At 41.0% G+C, this 17862-nt stretch overlaps 1 protein-coding gene and 1 long non-coding RNA gene across 14 annotated transcripts in view; one reads left to right on the top strand and one right to left on the bottom strand.

Annotated features, from left to right (window-relative positions):
* Positions 1-17862, top strand: part of PTPRT (protein tyrosine phosphatase receptor type T) — a 1036563-nt gene that overhangs the window by 815499 nt on the left and 203202 nt on the right. For all 13 annotated transcript variants that reach the window (XM_072801053.1, XM_072801054.1, XM_072801051.1 and 10 more), the window contains exon 13: positions 8570-8606. In XM_072801053.1, coding sequence (XP_072657154.1) covers positions 8570-8606 — 37 coding nt within the window. The remainder of the gene's footprint in view (positions 1-8569; positions 8607-17862) is intronic.
* LOC140618480 (uncharacterized) lies at positions 8273-9884 on the bottom strand. The gene is made up of 3 exons (XR_012018611.1): positions 9759-9884; positions 8529-8689; positions 8273-8405 (listed from the first exon to the last, which is right to left on the bottom strand). It is a non-coding gene; the product is annotated as an uncharacterized lncRNA (long non-coding RNA).

The raw sequence follows: 17862 nt of genomic DNA, 5'->3' as shown, positions 1-17862 counted from the left end.
GATGGGGAAGGGGAGACAGGATCTCTGCAGCCACTGTCTTGGCCACCACCATCTCTAGGCTAGACTATACCACCACACTCTTCCTACTGACTAGTTTATCCTGTACCTAAGTCTGTTCTCTATATAACAGTCTCTACATTTAAAAATATATATATATAAATCTGAAAACTTTATTGTTCCTGCTTATCACTCTTTGATGGCTTCCTGTTGTTCTTAAAATAGAGACTGAAATTCTACAGTCTAAAAGACTCTACCAGGCTATTGTTTCTAGCTTCATCTCATATCATTCACCAAGTAATTCATTATGATGTAACCATTTCAGACTTCTTTACATCTTCAACTACACCATGAGTTTTTTCTTTTTTTAAAAAAATATTTGAATCCAATTTTTGATACACAAACTCACTTTTTAAAGATTATTTATGTATTTATTCATGAGAGACACAGAGAAGGAGAAAGGCAGAGACGTATATATGCAGCGGGAGAAGCAGGCTCCATGCAGGGAGCCTGATGTGGCACTTGATCCTGGGACTCCAGGATCACGCCCTGAGCTGAAGACAGACACTTAACCACTGAGCCACCCAGTTGTCCTGAGTTTTCTCACTTCAGGGTCTTTTCACATCTGTTCCTGAGTCCAGTACACACTTTTGATCTTCCAGGTCACAGGTTAAATGGTCTTTGCGCAAGGCAATGTATCATCTTCCTTCCCATCCACACCTCACGTCATCTTCTCACACATACATAGCACCTAGTAATTCCTCCTCATAGTGTTTATTGCAACTTATTATTAAACACTTATTTATGAGAATGGTATCTAATGTTTGTCACAAATATTGGAAAATAATGTGCACATGCTCCATAAGGACATGGGCCATGTCTGTTTTGCTCATGCTGCAGCACTTGTACACAGCGCAATGCCTGGCACATAGTTATTGTTCAGTAATCATCAGTAGAATTAAAAATGATCATATCAGTAAATATCTACTGCTTGATTGACCAAATTAATAAATGAATAAAGGGTTAAGTAGGCAGTTGGAGCCCCCAGACAAGACTTAGAGGAATATTAAGGGAGGAGTTAAATCAACTCAGCAAACTAGACTATAGCTTCAGGGCTAAATAACTCCCATTGTATTTACTGGGGTGGCTCGGTCTTAGAGAAGACAAAGGCATGAGTTAGGGTAATTGGGGAAATTATTTGGAAAATGGGATCAGGGCTAATTCCCCAGCCTATTACATAAGATGACCTAATGGGGCAGTAGAATAAGAATTGTATGCACTACCCAGGTACCTAGAGTTTTTTGGTCAAGGTGGCAGTATGACTTAACCTAAGCTGATCTGGATGGTAAGCAGTAGCTACTGAAATGCCTGATGCTTTGGACACTACGGTGTAAGTCTCTGACTTAAAGAGACATCCTGGTATTTCAGTAGATGATAAAGAATAAATGGATGGGTTAGACTTGATCTAGTCTTGAAATGGAGGCCATTACTAGTAAGTAGGTATAGTTGTATGGCATTCTGAGAAGTGAGGTAGATAATAGATTTTTTTAAATTATGTGTTGCTGGGTGGAATATGGTGATATGAAGTGGTGTCAAGAGAACAGAACACTGAGAGCAGGAGTACTGCCTGTAGCTGAAATTAGACTCCATATTTTGAGACTTGATGCAACCTTAGAATGCCCTGCCCATTCTACCAAATTGGGCTTTTCCATCCTTTTCTCAGTTATTTGATTGATGGGGAAATTGAGCTCTATAGAATGATAGTGACTTGCTCAATATTGCCCAGCACTGGCAGAGATTGAATAGAAGTAGGTCTTAAAAGAATCACAAAAGTTAGGACATTATATTCTTTCCCAAAGTGATACATATCTGTATCCAGATTTATAAATCTGAAGTATGGAGTAGGATATGAGGGAAGTTAAGATGATGGGGAAATGAAATTATATTGTACTGTCCCAGAATATATTACAGACTTAGAAGTGGGATGTAATTAATGGAGATAGTACAGAAAATACACCAAATGTTTCTCCTTTTCCCAAAGCTTTATATAATCTTGGCACAAAGAAAGCGTTCATTTCCTGTTTACTGAACTAATTGGGGACTTTGGGTATATGTGCACTGGCCAGACTTCCCATATGTTGAGATGCAGAATATCTAGCATGTTCCTGACTTGCTTGCTAACAGCTCAGTCATGCAGAAGGTCAAGAGAGTGACTTAGGACTTTATTACTTTGTATCTAATTCTAGACAACAAAGACAAATTGGTTATGGAATTAAAGGTGTCAGGAACTTGGGAGAGAGCAGACATGTCAACATCATGTTTTTGAGAGCCAGGGAGAGTTAAGCATAATGAGACATGCACTCCAGATTATAGAATGCAGCTTTTAATAGATGTGGGGTAGACAAGGTGGTGTTGGAAATGGCTCATTTTAATGCATGCAATTGTGGAAAGGAAGATGATTCTCAGAGAGTTCTTACAAATGACCCAATGAGGGAGAGAAGGCAGTAGAAAAAAACCATTGCAGCTCCCCAGATTCCCTTTAATGTAACAAATTTTAAAGAGAACATTCCCAGGGTACCTGTGTGGCATAGTCAGTTGAACATCTCACTCCTGCTTTTGGGTCAGGTCTGATAACAGGGTTGTGAGATCAAGCCCCTCATTGGGCTCCACATTCAGTGTGGAGTCCACTTGTATTTCTTTCTCCCGCTTCTTCTCCCTCTCTCCCCCATGAGTGCACTTGCTCACTCTCTCTCTCTCAAATAAATAAAATAAATCTTCTAAAAAAAGAGAGAGAGAGAACACTATCATACAAAGCAGGTTAGTGTTGGGGCACCTGGGTGGCTCAGTCAGTTAGGCATCTGACTCTTGGTTTGGGTTCAGGTAGTGATCTCAGGGTCCTGTGGATCAAGCCCCATGTCAGCCTCCATGCTCAGCATGGAGTCTACTTGTCTCTCTTGCTCTGCATCTCCCTGCCCCCAGCTCATTCCCCCTCTCTCTCTCCCCCTCTCTCTCTTAAATAATTAAATAAATAAAATACTTTAAAAATGAAGGCAGGTTAGTGTTCACCATTGCAAGGATGAAGTGACCCAGAGAGTACATGAAGGATATTTCAGAAGTGCTGATAATGTTTGGTATTTTCACATGGGGTGCTGCTCCCAGGTGGGTGCTTACTTTGTGAGAAACTTGGAAAACTGTAGTTAGGGTTAGTATACTTGTCTCTACGTATGTTACACTTCAGATGAACCATGTAGTAACTCTTACGATTTAGGGTATTTCCTTTATGAGTTATTTTTAGACGCTTACTTTTGCATGTTTGTTGTAGTAAAAATTATACTTTGCCCTATTCATTTAATATTTTCTTATGTGTACAATTCCATGTTATTATGTGGCCCTCACAATCATTTTTGTTAGCTTCATAATATTCCACCATGTGGATAGACCACAACTTTCTTTACCATGCCTGTAGGGTTATGTTGCTCTGTACTTTCACTTGCATAAAGAACACTGGAACCTACATCTTTGAATATAAACCTTCTTCTACATTTCAGATTATTCCCTGAGAAGAAATCCTTTTTTAAAGATTTATTTTTATTTTTAAAGATTTATTTATTAGAGAGAAAGAGAACATGCATGCATGTGCACACAAGCAGGGGAGGGGCAGGGAGAGAGGGAGAGAGAGAGAGAGAGAGAGAGAGAGAGAGAGAGAGAAAGAATCCCAAGCAGACTCCCTGCTGAGCGCAGAGCCTAACATGGGGCTTGATCCTATGACTCATGAATGAGATCATGACCTGAGCAGAAACCAAAAGTCACATGCTTAACCAACTGAGCCACCGAGGTGTCCTGAGCATAGATTCTTAGATGTGAGAAGATTAGATTGATTCTCATTGAAGTCTAGATACATATTTACAAATTACCCCCAGCAGTGAAAGCCTCACCAAACTCTTGCCCATTGCTGTGTGTGATAATCTTGTACATAATTGGCAAATTTCCTAATACTGTTCTTGCAAAAATCCTTTTTCATTGTATTAATATAAAGTTGGTGATCGTTCTGACCATCCTTAGTGTCATGGCTCCCACTCGCCATGGTTTCTTAATGATGGTCATTGTGGTGCCGCACAGCCATGTACAAAACACCTTTAGTCCTCAGAGTCTCATACTCTCTGTAATCATCTTGGCTTCAGCTCACTGACCCTTTAAGTCAGAGAACAGAAATGGAAGCCAAAAGGAGTTTGACATCTGCTCTTTTTCCAAACATGAAAACAAAAAAATTAATTGGCCCACCTTTATTATTTTCAAGTTTTACCTCATTTGTGACTGAGGCTTCTTTGGCATCACATTTAGAAAATTCTACTTTATTTTTATGCTTTTTATTCATAATTATTCCCTCTTTCTGTTTAAAAAACCTTTTTAATTATTATTACCTCTTTCTGTTTAAAAAACCTTTTTCTTGAAATATAGCATACTTGAAATATCACATGAACACCTCAAATGAATACTTCATATATTTGAATCATAATGTATGATACTCTTTTAACATTTCTGCATTTTCCAGTTTTTTAATAAAGCAATTGTTTATTTTGAAAGAGAGTTCTTTCAGCATTAAAAAAAGAAAGGAAAGGAAGCACTTGTCCTAAAGAGAAAGTCACAGCAACCCAATCTTCTTTCTTTGAGAGAGTTCTTGGCTGATAGATTAGGGAAATGCAGTAGTTAGAGTCTGAGTGTCTGAAGTGAGTTTGACTGTATTCTCAAGCTATTTTGGTGGAAAGACACAGAAGTAGGATCCAAGCGCATAAGCAGTTGAGGAGGTGAGTAGTTAGATAACCAACAAAAATTCTGATGAGCAATGAATGCCAACCCAGAAGGCAGATTCTAGAACATGTCACATAGCTTTATCAATGGCATTTTCCAGGTTATAACTTATATTAACGATCTGGATAAAATTATAGGAAAAATATGTTCAAAAACTTGTAAATGGTAGAGAATATAATGGCAGACTATAGCAATCAGATCAATGAAGATGGAAGTCAACAGGGAGATCAGTATATGACTCTGAACTTGGATTCCAGAAATGCAACCACATTTTTATATGTAGAAGCAGGCACAATATTTTTTTTTTTTTTTTTTTTTTTGGTGGGGGAAGGTTGATGATGGCACATTCACCATGATCAATGAAAAAGTGAGATGTTGGCTATGTTAATAGAAGCTCAGTATAACTAAGGAAAATAGAAAATCGTTATAATCTAGATAATCATATATTGACAAAACTGAAAGTTGACTGCTGCTTCCTACTCTAGACCCTTCTTGTTAAGAGAGACAAAACTGGAGGGTGTCCCAGAATGAATAGCAATATTGGTTCAAAGGATTTGAACTTTAGTCATCTGAGGAATTGTTGAAGAAGAAGAATGTTAATGGACATGAGAACCATCTTTCAATATCCAGATATCTTTTGTATACAAGGCAGGGCAGACTTTCTTTGGTTTGAGGAACAGAATCAAGACCACTGGGGAGTCATAGTTGAGTTTATTTGAAGATACAGTTTCTAGCATTAGAGGTATGCCTAGAGAAAATAGACTCTGCTGTAGACATTACCATTTCTTCTCTACTTCTGGGTGCACAGAGGACTCCATTTCTCTATCTCACTTAAGTTGGGCATGGCCGTATGACTGGTTCTAGCCAATGAAACTTGAGTAAAGTGAGTGTAACTTTTGATACAAAGCATTTAATTATGAGTTGCCAAACTCCAGCATTTTTTTCCTCCTGCCTCAATGAACAGTGAAGCCTTGTGTTAAAATGGAGGTAGACACGAGCAGACATTTCTCTGAAGAAGACATACAAATGGCTAACAGGATGAAAAAATGCTCAATATCACTCGTCATCAGGGAAATACAAATCAAAACCAAAATGAGATACCACCTCGCACCAGTCAGAATGGCTAAAATGAACAATTCGGGAAACAACAGATGTTGTCAGGCTTGCAGAGAAAGGGGAACCCTCTTACACTATTGGTGGTAATGCAAACTGGTACAGCCACTCTGGAAAAACAGTTTGGATGTTTCTCATAAAGTTAAATATAGAACTACCTATGACCCGGCACTTGGATTACTAGGCTTTTATCCAAAGGATACAAAAACAGTGATTCAAAGGGGTACATGTACCCCAATGTTTATAGTAGAAATGTCCACAGTAGCCAAAATATGGAGAGAGCCCAGATGTTCATCAACAGATGACTAGATTAAGAAAAAAAAAAAAAACAGATGACTAGATAAAGAATGGAATATTACCCATCAAAAAGAATGAAATCTTGCCATTTGCAGTGACGTGGATGGAACTAGAGAGTATTATGCTAAGTGAAATAAGTCAGAGAAAAACAAATACCATATGATTTCACTCATATATGGAATTTAAGAAACAAAACAGATGAACAGAGGGGAAGGGAAGGAAAAATAAGATGGAAACAGGCAAACCATAAGGGACTCTTAACTGTGGGAAACAAACTTAGGGTTGCTGGAAGGGAAGTAGGTGGGGAGGATGAGATAATTGGGTGATGGGCATTAAGGAGGGCACTTGATATAATGAGCACTAGGTGTTATATGCAACTGAGGAATCACTAAATTCTGGCCCTAAAATTAATAATACTCTATATGTTAACTAAATGGAATTTAAATAAAATTGTTTTAATTTAAAAATTAAAAATATTTAAAAATGGAGGTACCAGCTTTGGTCTCTAAGTGACTATAGTGGTTAGAGTATCCCCCAACCACTACCACTACCCCATTTCAGACCCATTCATGCACCTACACTGGCCATATTAGTTTGAGTGGGAAGTATGCCTTTACTGTTTATGGCCACTGAAATGAAGTTCATGAGTTTTATACTTCTTATAACCCTGTACTATTGATGTAGTATTGTGATTTCTTAGAAGAAATACATTTTTGGTCATTCAGATGAATTTCCTAAGTGTCAGTAGCAATAAAGGTGTCATTTGTAATGTTAATGAGGGTGACTTTTGGACCTCACCCAAGGAAGTAACTGTTGCCAGGAGGATCAACTTCTGATTAGAGGGTTGGAACTTTTAGTCTCACAGTCCTATCCAACACCCAGCCTACTGGACTTCTGGGGAAATGTGAGGAGCTGGAGGTTGGATCAGCCAATAACCAATGACTTAGTCCATAATGACTATGCAGGGAAGGCTCCATAAAAATCCAGAAGGACTGGGTTTAGAAAGCTTCTGGGTAGGTGACCACATGGAGATTGGAGAGGATAGCCTTCTGGAAAAGGCATAGAGATGCTCCACCCCTCCCCACATACCTCACCCTATGCATCTCTTCCATCTGGCTATTCTTGAGTTACATCCTTTTACAATAAACTGGTGATCTGGTAATATATTCCTCTGAGTCTGTGAGCTACTGTAGCAAACTAATTGAGCCTAAGGAAGAGGTCATTGGAACTTAGCATCTGTAGCTAGTAGGTTAGAAGAATAGGTAACTATACTTGTACCTGGCATCTGAAATGGAGAGTAGAAGACAGTCTTATAGAACTGAACCCTTAACCTGTGGAATCTGATGCCATTTCCAGGTAGACAGTATCAGAACTGAGTTGAATTCTTAGATACCCTGCTGGTATCTAGAGGATTGTTTGGTGCTGTAGAAGGGGAAGAACCCCTCACACACATAATAGAATTGGGTCCAGGAACCCTCAAAGACCTAACACAAGTGCCTTCAATATGGATTGATTTCTTATGAGTGCACAGTAGCAAGACACATATGATTCTTGAGACACACACACTTGCATTATTTGCCCTTTATTTTCATTGCTTCACTAGATTCAGACTACTGCTGAGGGTATAGCTTAGTCAACTGGAATTTTCAACTGGTTCTAGAGCCTCCAGGGAGATGATCCCAATAAAGCAGGCTAAAATGATTCTCCTAAGCACACTCTTCTGTACCTCAACTACATGCCCAGTAACATCACAAGTTTATGGATTTTGTCCTCTTGGGGAACAGGCAACAAGAACTAGATAGTTCACCTGGCAAAGATTTTATTGCTGTGCAAACATACACACACAACATTATCCATGAAACCTGTGAGGTTCATCAAAGATCTCAGGGCCAAAGTGACTTTTTGAACATGAACTTTGCAGTTTGATTCTTACACGTTCATATTGACTGGACTGTTGCCAAGCGTCTGTTTCAGGCTGTACCAATAGATAGATTATTTACTTATAGTTTCCCAGGGATGCTCTTGGGGCCATCAACTAACTCATGCCATAGTGTACTCACTCTGTGTCATTGTTAAAGTTGTCTTGTGCTAGGTAGTAGCAGCATCTGATATGTTTAGAAGTGGTTCTGTCTGGAAAAGAAGCTCATGAGGTGATGGCAGCCAGGAAGTGAAAGGAGCCAAGTATGTATCTAGCTTGAAAAAAAAAAAAAGAAATAGAATTAAAAGGTGATTCCAGTGGGAGAAGAAATGAAAAGGACAGATTTAAGATTATAACTAAAAATATATGTATTTTTTATATATAACAATCAAACCTGCAACTAATTAACTGGAACCTCATTTCTGTTGTTCACAGGAGACCAAAATCAACTGCGTTCGCCTGGCTACAAAAGGTATGTTGGCATGTCCTTGTCTGTCTTCAGCTGTTTAAGCATTTCTCCTTGTAGCTACACAGGGAAAGTTGAGCCAACAATTACTAAAAATAAAAGAAGGAATTGTTATTTTCATTGGAGTCATTTACATCTAGGTATTAATATATATAGTGTATATTAATAGCACAGTGCCTAAAGCATAGTAAGAGCTCAAAACATATTTGTTGAATCAGTGGATGGATGGATGGATGGATGGATGGATGGATGGATGGACGGACAGATGGTTGGATGAATGGACTGGTACATTTAATCAATAGGGGGGTGGATATAAATTTTTACTCATTCTTCTGCTATATATTTTCATTATATTTGGGTCTGTGTTTATGTGGGTATTTTTTTAAGTATGTCTATCAGATCTATCTTCCAAGTTTTGTACTTTTTTTCAACTAAGTTTGGCTTTCACAAATGAGGTGATAGTTTTGGTGCCTTTAATAATGAGAAAACAAACACTGCATTGTTATGTAGTTGGCATTTTCAATACTTATCCCAAAACCTAAGGCAGCATTGTTCAGGCTCATCACTTTTTGTTTTCCTAATTATAATTGAATTGCCTGGCCCTTTCAATTGGTACATGTTTCTGTTTATTACTTTTTAAAAAAAAATCAATGAATGGTTTGTTATCATTTAACCTATTACAAGGTTGAATGGCTAGAAATCAGGTTTATCTTTTTTGTTATAGAATGGATATTTTTAACAGCCATTGTCTCCACATAAACACACCAAAATTGGACAATTCTATTGTTCCCTGCATTTATCGACAGCCCAGATAGTTATATAGGATGCTTCCACAGAGATGACAATTATGAATATAAGTAGGCATATAATCATAGACATAAACCATGAACAAAGATGATGACCCCAGTGTGTATATGTGAACATATATGCATATGCACACTCATACGAGGAAAATGCACACATGAGTAGGGAAAAAAGAAGAGATGAAGGAGTGGGGAGAGAGGGGGAGAAGGAGGAGAATATCTATGTTATTTGACAAAATATACACCAAAACCTATCACTCGTGACTTTCATAACTTTGAAGAAAACCAGCTCAATGTGTAGGCAGAAGAGGGAAGATGATACAGGAGGGAGAAGACAGAAGCAGTAAGGACTCACCATGATAAGAACTCACTCTGATTTCACATGTCATGAGAGGCCAGTGTGTCCCTCACTTGTTCACTCTCAGGAACTCAGGCTACTGGACAGAAAGAGATAAAATGCTCTTTGTGAGGCAAAGAGAATTGATGGTCTGCAAACAAATGTGGCACAAATCACAGGCCTTGGCAGACTTTCCCACTGAGGAAAACAGATAATCCAGAAGGAAGAACATCAATAGCATAGCACTGGAGCTCCAGACTGCAAGTAGGACAGCTGAGTGTCTGCAGTGTCCTGCTTAAAGGGGCAGTCAGGGAAAGAAAGAAACTTCTAGGGAGACCTCCTTCACCCACTATGATGGTGCTCCGTGGCTCCCCTCCAGCTTTTGACTTCTAGATAAGGGAGGGGTTGATGTGATTCCTCTCCCCTCCACAGGGGTGTGGAATTCTAGGGACACCCTCTGGGATATAAACCCCCCCGCACAAAGGGTACCTTGTTAGATCTTATGTTCCAAGTTGGACATTAGGAACACAGGGTTGGATGGGCAATAGGTACATGGGGAGACTTTTTGAGAGAATACTTAAAAGTTTACTCCCCTGGTGATTTTACAAATATAGAGGCTCACCATGCCATGCTTCTCCAGAGCTGCATTGCTTCTCTGAAGGAGAATTGCAGTAGTCTTTAAAGAGCTAGAGAAGAGAACTCATACCTCTTCATAGCATAAAGATCTCTCCTCCTGTTTGACCTTTAGGATACAGTCTTCCTTAGTGGAGTGTGTGCCCACAGAGCATGTAGGTGTTTGGAAGGATGAGAACAAGTGAATGAATGTGAATTTGCAGCTAGCTGGCAAAGCCCCAGCCAGGCAGCAGTGAGTCAGAGGTAGATTGACACACTCACTTTCCAGATCTGCAAGGGCTGTCATGTTAGCCTGGAGGGACAGAGTTCTAGAAGCACCTAGAATGGGACAGAAAGCTGGACAATGCAGAATGCCAGACTCACAGAGTCCAGGGAGTTAGCCGTCTCAGCACTACCTCAGATAAGAGGATACTTATTGAAAAAAAAAAAGAAAAAAAAAAGCTGAGAAAAGGCAAAGGAAAGGAGACCTGTATTTGGTTAGTATCTTCTCTGTATCTCGAATTAGCCCGGGAGCATCCAGAGTTGATTAAAGGCAAACCCTCCCTAATTCCATGCACTGCTTATGAGGACTCTATCAAGGATCTAAGGCAGAAATCCATATTTGACCCATCTCTTTCCTGAATCAAATTTCTCACTTTGTGGGTTTGCCAAAAACACTTTTCCTTTTAACAAAGGAAAATAAGATACTGGGAATCCCGCAGGCATCGGCAGTATGTAAAGTGCCAGTGGCATATTCCACTGGCCACCCAGGTCCCTCCAAGCACTTCCACCTCCCTGTCATCATGGCACCTGCCTTCCGGGTCTGCCAGTGGGCATCCAGCCTCTGGAGTGTGATCACATGTGTAAGCTTGAGGCCACCACTCTGGTGATGAATCAACTGGCTGGTGTTTTGTCCCTGACCCTGGTGATTCCAGATGATGTCCGTAGTCCACTGTGTGAGTCCCGCAGAACTGGAGGGTTCCCACACAGGATGTAACAGCCCCCAGCACTCAGGCAGCGCCATTCTGACCTGTCCCTGAGTGCAGTGCCTCTTCTGTTAGATTCCACACCTAGTTCCAGCATGGGGCTCTAACCCTTGTCTGTCTGTAACATCCCTGTTAGTCACCCAAACTCTAAAGTAGTGCTGCCCAGTATGGAGGGTTGCAAAGCAAGAGACCTGGATTAGTATTCTGTGGCTGCTGTACCAAAGTGCCACCAGCTGAATGGCTTAACCACAAAATTTCTTGTCTCACAGTTCTAGAGGCTAGAAGCCTAAGGTCAAGGTTATCAATAGGGTTGGTTCCTTTGAGGTCTGTGGGGGAAGGATCTGACCCATGCCTCTTCCCCAGCTGCTGACAATCTTTGATGTTACTTGGTTTTCATCTTCACATGGCATTCTCCCTGTAGGCATCCAGTGTTGACATTTTCCCTTTTTCATAGGGACACTGGTACTGTTAGATTAGGAGCCCCTCCTACTCTAGTTTGACCTTGTCCTAAGTTAACTAATTAAATCTACCAACCCTATTACCAAATAATGTTCCATTCTGAAATACTGGGGGTTGTGACTTCAACATAGGAATTGGGGGATGGATGCATAGTTCAACCTGTAGCAGGACCCATGCAATTAGGGGTAGTATCCTTGTGGTTTCTATGGGAGCCTCTGACTACTCGTTATTCATGGTATAATCTCAGTAGGCTTAAGGGTATGCAAGGAGCAGGAACCAGCCCTGTTAGAGGGGGCTTAATGGTGGGCTGGGTCTATATTTGACTGCTGTTCCCTTGAGAAGCCGAGGGAAGTTGCTTTGGCAAAGGAGCTGCAGGTTCTGTGGAAAGAGCCCCGGGCAGAGGGTAAACACAGTGGGCTATCTGCACCTGATGGCTAGGTCTGTGACAGTAGGACTTTTCAGGCCCCACATGATGGGGGAGCATCAGGTCTCAATCCAGTCATGTTTCTGGGGCCTGTGCAGGTCTCATCTACTGGGGCAGGCATCAGCAGTGCTGATTGAGAGGATCTCTGATGAGGGGCTCTTTGGTCTTAACTATTAATTTCCTCATCACATTTTGCCATGGCAGGAAGTTTCTGGCACATCGTTGGCACTTGAAAAATGCCTGCTAGAATGAGTAAATGCATTTGAAGCCAGCATCTCACTGTAGCAAGGGTCAGAGATCTTGAAAGCCTCACTTCTTCTTCCTGAGACTCAGAGGCACCATATTTAAAGTTATGCCCATCTATTCATTTACAGAACATTTTTTAACAGCAGTTTGATGATAAACCCAATCTTTGTAAAAAGAAAAGAAAACCCCTTATTTATAGGCTTTATTGATTTCCAGGATAAACTATCCCCACCATGTCCAATATCGAGCTACCAAGGATTTAAAACCAGCTTGCAAAAAAGTCAATGTTTAACAATAGGCTCTAGCAAGATGGTACAAGCCAGATCCAACATAGGAAGACCTCCACCATCCAATTTGTTGGAGGATCAGATGGTACAATAAATGTATAAGTGTTGTATTCACTACAAAGCATTTTGGATGAAATTATTGTCGATGAAAGTTATTTCCTTTGTAGAGTCAGCTCACCCAGCATCTGTGAGCTGGACACTTTGGAAGGAGCTATGGTTTTATGGTGAACCAGCACGTGTGGTTCCTGTCCTCAAGGATCTCACAGTGTAGTGAGGAAACAGACCTTACATAAATGATTTTAATAGATAATAGTAGAGTTATGATTGTGATCAGTGCTTCCAAAAAGAAGTGAAAGGTACAGAATGGAGACTAAAGTAACAATAGTACCAAAGGCTCTGTCTGGTAGTAATGGCAGGTACGTTCCATGTTCTGGAGCTCTGCTTCTCTGGGACCCATATAGTCTAAGAGACTTTGTGTTTCCTTGTCCATCATCACCCCTTCTCATTTAACATTGGAAATTGCACTGGACCTGGATCAAGGGTAGGATTTGGGAGGCTGACTAAGGACCTCAGACTGTGAGAGGAGCCACACCCCTGGCCCAAAGCCCCTAAAGAGCCAAGGCCTCTGTATTTAGAGAGTATTTAATGGATAGATTCACATATCACCAGGAGGCACTGTTTATTTATAGAACCACAAATTGAAGGTACAGCTAAGGGACTGTGGGGTGGGAGTTTGGTATTTGCTAGTAGAAGGGATAATTCTAGGATCAGAACAAGCTCCCCTCAAAAGCCTTGAAGGTAGTCTTTTTCATTGGTGAGGGACTTGTTGGCCCTGCCCAGATTCACATTCATATTTACCTTGCTCCTCAGTGAGAGGTCGTCTGTGATTAACAGTGGCTGGAGACTTAGAGGCATTAGAATGTGAATACAACCCTAGTGGGGAAGTGGAGTTTATCCATGAGCAGATAAAGGCAAAAGGAAGCTCTCTTAAGACAGATTCCCTAGAAGCAGAACCTGAGGCAGGGATTTGGGTGCATGTAAGGTATTAAGGGAGGGCTCTTGGAAGAAATCTATAAATGACAGAGGGAAGTGGGATAGGTAATGAGAAAATGCTAAGCAAGAATCTATTCTCAGATAAACTGAAGCCTAGGCTAGATACCAGTGAGTATAAGCTTCTCTAAAATTGTTCCGCATTGAACAAGAAGACCAGGATTTCTGCCTTTTCTGCCATAACAATGAAGTTTCATCGGTATAGTTAAAACAGAAACTGTGAGACAGGGCAAGTAGGGAGGAGGTGCATTTAGACCCATTAAATAATGTTTACCTTATATTTGGAATATGAGGGATGGGCTCAATTTAGGAACCAGGTTGAAGATGTAAGCTGAATCTAGTCAGAGGTGACCCTGGGGAACATGGAGGACGTAGGAGTTTGGGTTGGGATACTTAGACTTCCAAGGTGCTCAAGAATGGGGGCAAGGGGACATTCTTTCCCCCTTGGAAGATGATTACCCCATGTAGTAGAAGATGCCCTGCCCCAGGCTGCAGCAGCTGAAGGAAGCACCTGAACATCTCAGGTCATGACTTTCTGACTCAGAGCTGGCCAAGGGAAAAATGGTTTCTGATCCAGAGGCTCATTCTAGAGCCATGCCAGTCCTCTCCCATTAACTGATGTCCAGTTCTGCTTACTATGACAGGGACCTCACTTCTGTTCCAAGGAGTTCCTTCCACCATGGGACACTTCATTTGTTGGAAGCATCATATCATGAGTCCATATTTGGCTCCCAATTATTTCTGCCAATGAGTCTTTGAGGCCACCTAGATCTTGTCTGCCTTTTCTCCTTCCAGAAAATAAAATTTGCTTTCTTTGACTATGTCCGCCTACCCCAATTAGGGTCAGGGAGGTACTTGCTTGTCTGTCCTCTCCCTGTTGGAAACTCTCTGGCCGCCAGCAGGCAGCAGCACTCCCATCTCTGGCACCAGCCATCAAGGGAACACAGCTGGCTCTGCAGACTCCCGCTGGGTGCGCCCGAGTGGCAGTTAGAAAAATCAGCTTTGATTTGATTTGCAAACTGAGCCTAGTCATTGAGACAAAATAAATCCGGAAACCCATAAAGCCATTTGCAGAGTTGCTTTGCAGAAGACAGCCACAGTTTTAATCTAGTAAACACTCCCTAACGATCCCATTAAAACAACCCCCTCGGAGTAGGTGCTGAAAGCTGAACTCCAGAATAATGAAGCATGAGATAAGTGAAGCATGAGATAAGGGGCCTGTGTCACCAGCAGTTCCATGCTGCCCTGTGGTAGTGATGGACTAAAACCATTGTCCCAATGGCAACAAGAAAGAGGCATGGGCAATGGTCTTTTGTAAATGTGGTTTCTTTTTATAATGGCTAAGCCCGAGGTAGACCATTTCATCCAGCATTTTCTCTTCTCTCTTCGTAATGGATCCTCACCCCTGCAGAGACTGGCAGGACAATAAATACCCATTCTCCAGTGAGATGCCCTCATTTTGCTGATGCTAAGACTGGAGCCAAAAAGGGGAATGATGTGTCTGAGGATTCTTTATCCATAAGAATAACATGTCACAGGTGGTGCAAGAAGCCAAGTAAGAGGTAGGAGCTGTCTGCTATCAGATAGGAAATGTGCACTGCCTTCCCTCCTCTCCTCTTTTGATCCAATTCTGTATGGGAGGTTCTAGCTTATATGAAGCTTCTTTGAGAGGTCACATGGAATAATGGGGAATTAGAGTCACCTGGATTCAAATCCCATGTCCAAAACTGAACTGTTTGACCTTGGATAAGTCAACCTCTACGAGTCTATCACTTCACTTTTAATCCAGAGATTATTAATTCTTTCTCCCAATTATTTGAGATAATACACATGAAAAGGTAATGTACATAAAATCATATATTTTTATTGACTGGGTGTAGCATTTTTCTCATGCACCTGCTAGCCTTTGACTGTAGCACTTTTCCTTTTCTCATCATCTACCCAGCACTTTCAGGAGGGACTCAGGACTGCAAGATGCCCAAATCTAGCTATGGTCACTGGATTAGAGACCCCAGTAAAGGATCACTTATGAGAGGCAGACTACTGCAAGTCAGTCTATTGGAATATTCTTGGCTATTGTTCAGTCTTTAAAAATCCTGCCAGACTTTCAGAGGGGAAATCCCAGGGTGTGTGCTTGGAGGTTAAGGTAAAGGAGTGATGATTCTCCCCAGCCGAGCCCAATGAGGTAAATTTTCCACACTGAGGGTTCTCAGAATTGCTTGAATATAACAAGATCTCCTTGACCCTTGGCCCCTTTTGTTCTCATCTAGTGTGTTCTAGGCCCTAAAATACCAAAGGAATAATATGGCTTTCCCTGAAACTCCTGTGGACAAGATAGAAGAACAGGATTATACCATAAGTAGACCAAAACTGACTTAAAGATTACATTCAAATATCCTAACCCATTAATATTTTTCTTGCTACAACTGTTAAAATATCTGTCTAGTCTTTTATCCTTCTCTTATCCCCTCTCTCTGGAGTGTTCAAACTGCTTCCCCCACCACACACACACACACACACACACACACACACACACACACCTTTTCCATACCTTACTCAGGAAGACAAAGCTGGTACAATAGAGTCCGGGAAAACAAAAACCAGGACCAACACTTATCCTTCAAACATGTCCCTGGGAAGTCTCAATTCATCTCTGTGAAATAGAAATGAGAATTATCTACCTAAGACGAGAGACATCTGAGTTGATCTTAGCTCAAATCTGATGTTCCAAAGCAATTGCATCTTACAAAGGGAAGCGGAGCCCTTTTAAAATCATGAGTCAAAGAAAGGGGAAAATGTGGGTAGGATGAAGACAAGAGTTAGAAATAAAGAGAAGAAAGCTCCACTCAAGCTTTCTCTGATGGAGCTTCAGTGTAGTGTTGAAGGAGGGGGTCGTGAAGGGGCTTAGCAAACATTAACTATCTAGTATATACCAGTCACAAGGCTGTGTATGTAGACATGAGTTTACAATGCCATGATAGAATCAAAGCCTAGCATGTATTACACATTAAATACGTAGTGGTCATCCTTATAACCCTTACTCAAGAAATGAAGCAGTAGAAGCCCAGAGGGTTGAATATAGACTTCAGAGATCCACAGAATTGTAGCTGAACTCTAACTCCAAAGCTCATGTATTCCCATGGTACCATTTTGAATCTTATCAGTGAGTGACATAGACTGGGTGAGATTCTCTGACCCACTGTCAGGGTCTCCTATCTCCTGTTTGTTAAACCCTTCCCATGCCTCTTTTCCAGTAATATCTTTAGGATGTGAAAGGTCTTTTGTCTCTCTTTGGCAGCGTCCATACTAAGTCCTGGAATCTGCAGCAGACCTGGTGCCTCAAAGAGCCTTAAGCCTTCTATATTACTACAGTATATTGAAGCTAATAAACCAAGAAGTTCGTTTGTCTTCAAGGTTATCTTCTCCAGTATCATCATCATCATCTCCATCAGCATCTCTCTCTACTCAATATTCTTTGCTTTAGAAGGGCATAAAACTCAGAAAGGAAGTCTAAGGCACTCAGCATTCTGACATTCTTCACACAGTCTTACTATTTTCATTAATGGTTGACATAAATATATATGAACACAGGCTGGAAACTATGAAGAGAGTGGAGTCCTGAATCCTCTAATAGAAAAGCCAATATAATGGGGGAGCCAGGTGATAGATGGGAAAGCAAGGGACTACTACCTTTCCTTCTGCTGAATTAGTTAGGATAGGAAAAGCTTTGCTGCAATAACTGATGAATACTCAAATATCAGTAGCTTAATACCAGAAAAGTTTATTTCTTGTTATGCCATCTAGAATATATGTGGTTTCAAAAGACCCCACAGTGGGGGCAGAGAAAGTATGGGGGTAGTAATCTGGATCTTGAATACCTCACTTGGAAATGACTGTGTCACTTCCACTTACATGGCCCTAATGAGACTTGGAGTCTTCCATTTGCCTAAGGAGAGAGATAGGCCAGATATCAGGAAACTAGTCATCTCTACACAAAAAGGTATGAGACCCTTTCCTGTTTCAACATTCCTTTGTGTCCTACTGAGACCCATGATCCA

Source organism: Canis lupus, chromosome 26 (assembly GCF_048164855.1).
Source record: "Canis lupus baileyi chromosome 26, mCanLup2.hap1, whole genome shotgun sequence".
Taxonomy (NCBI): domain Eukaryota; kingdom Metazoa; phylum Chordata; class Mammalia; order Carnivora; family Canidae; genus Canis; species Canis lupus.
The sequence above is the reverse complement of the archived record's forward strand: the minus strand, read 5'-3'. Positions and strand labels throughout refer to the sequence as shown.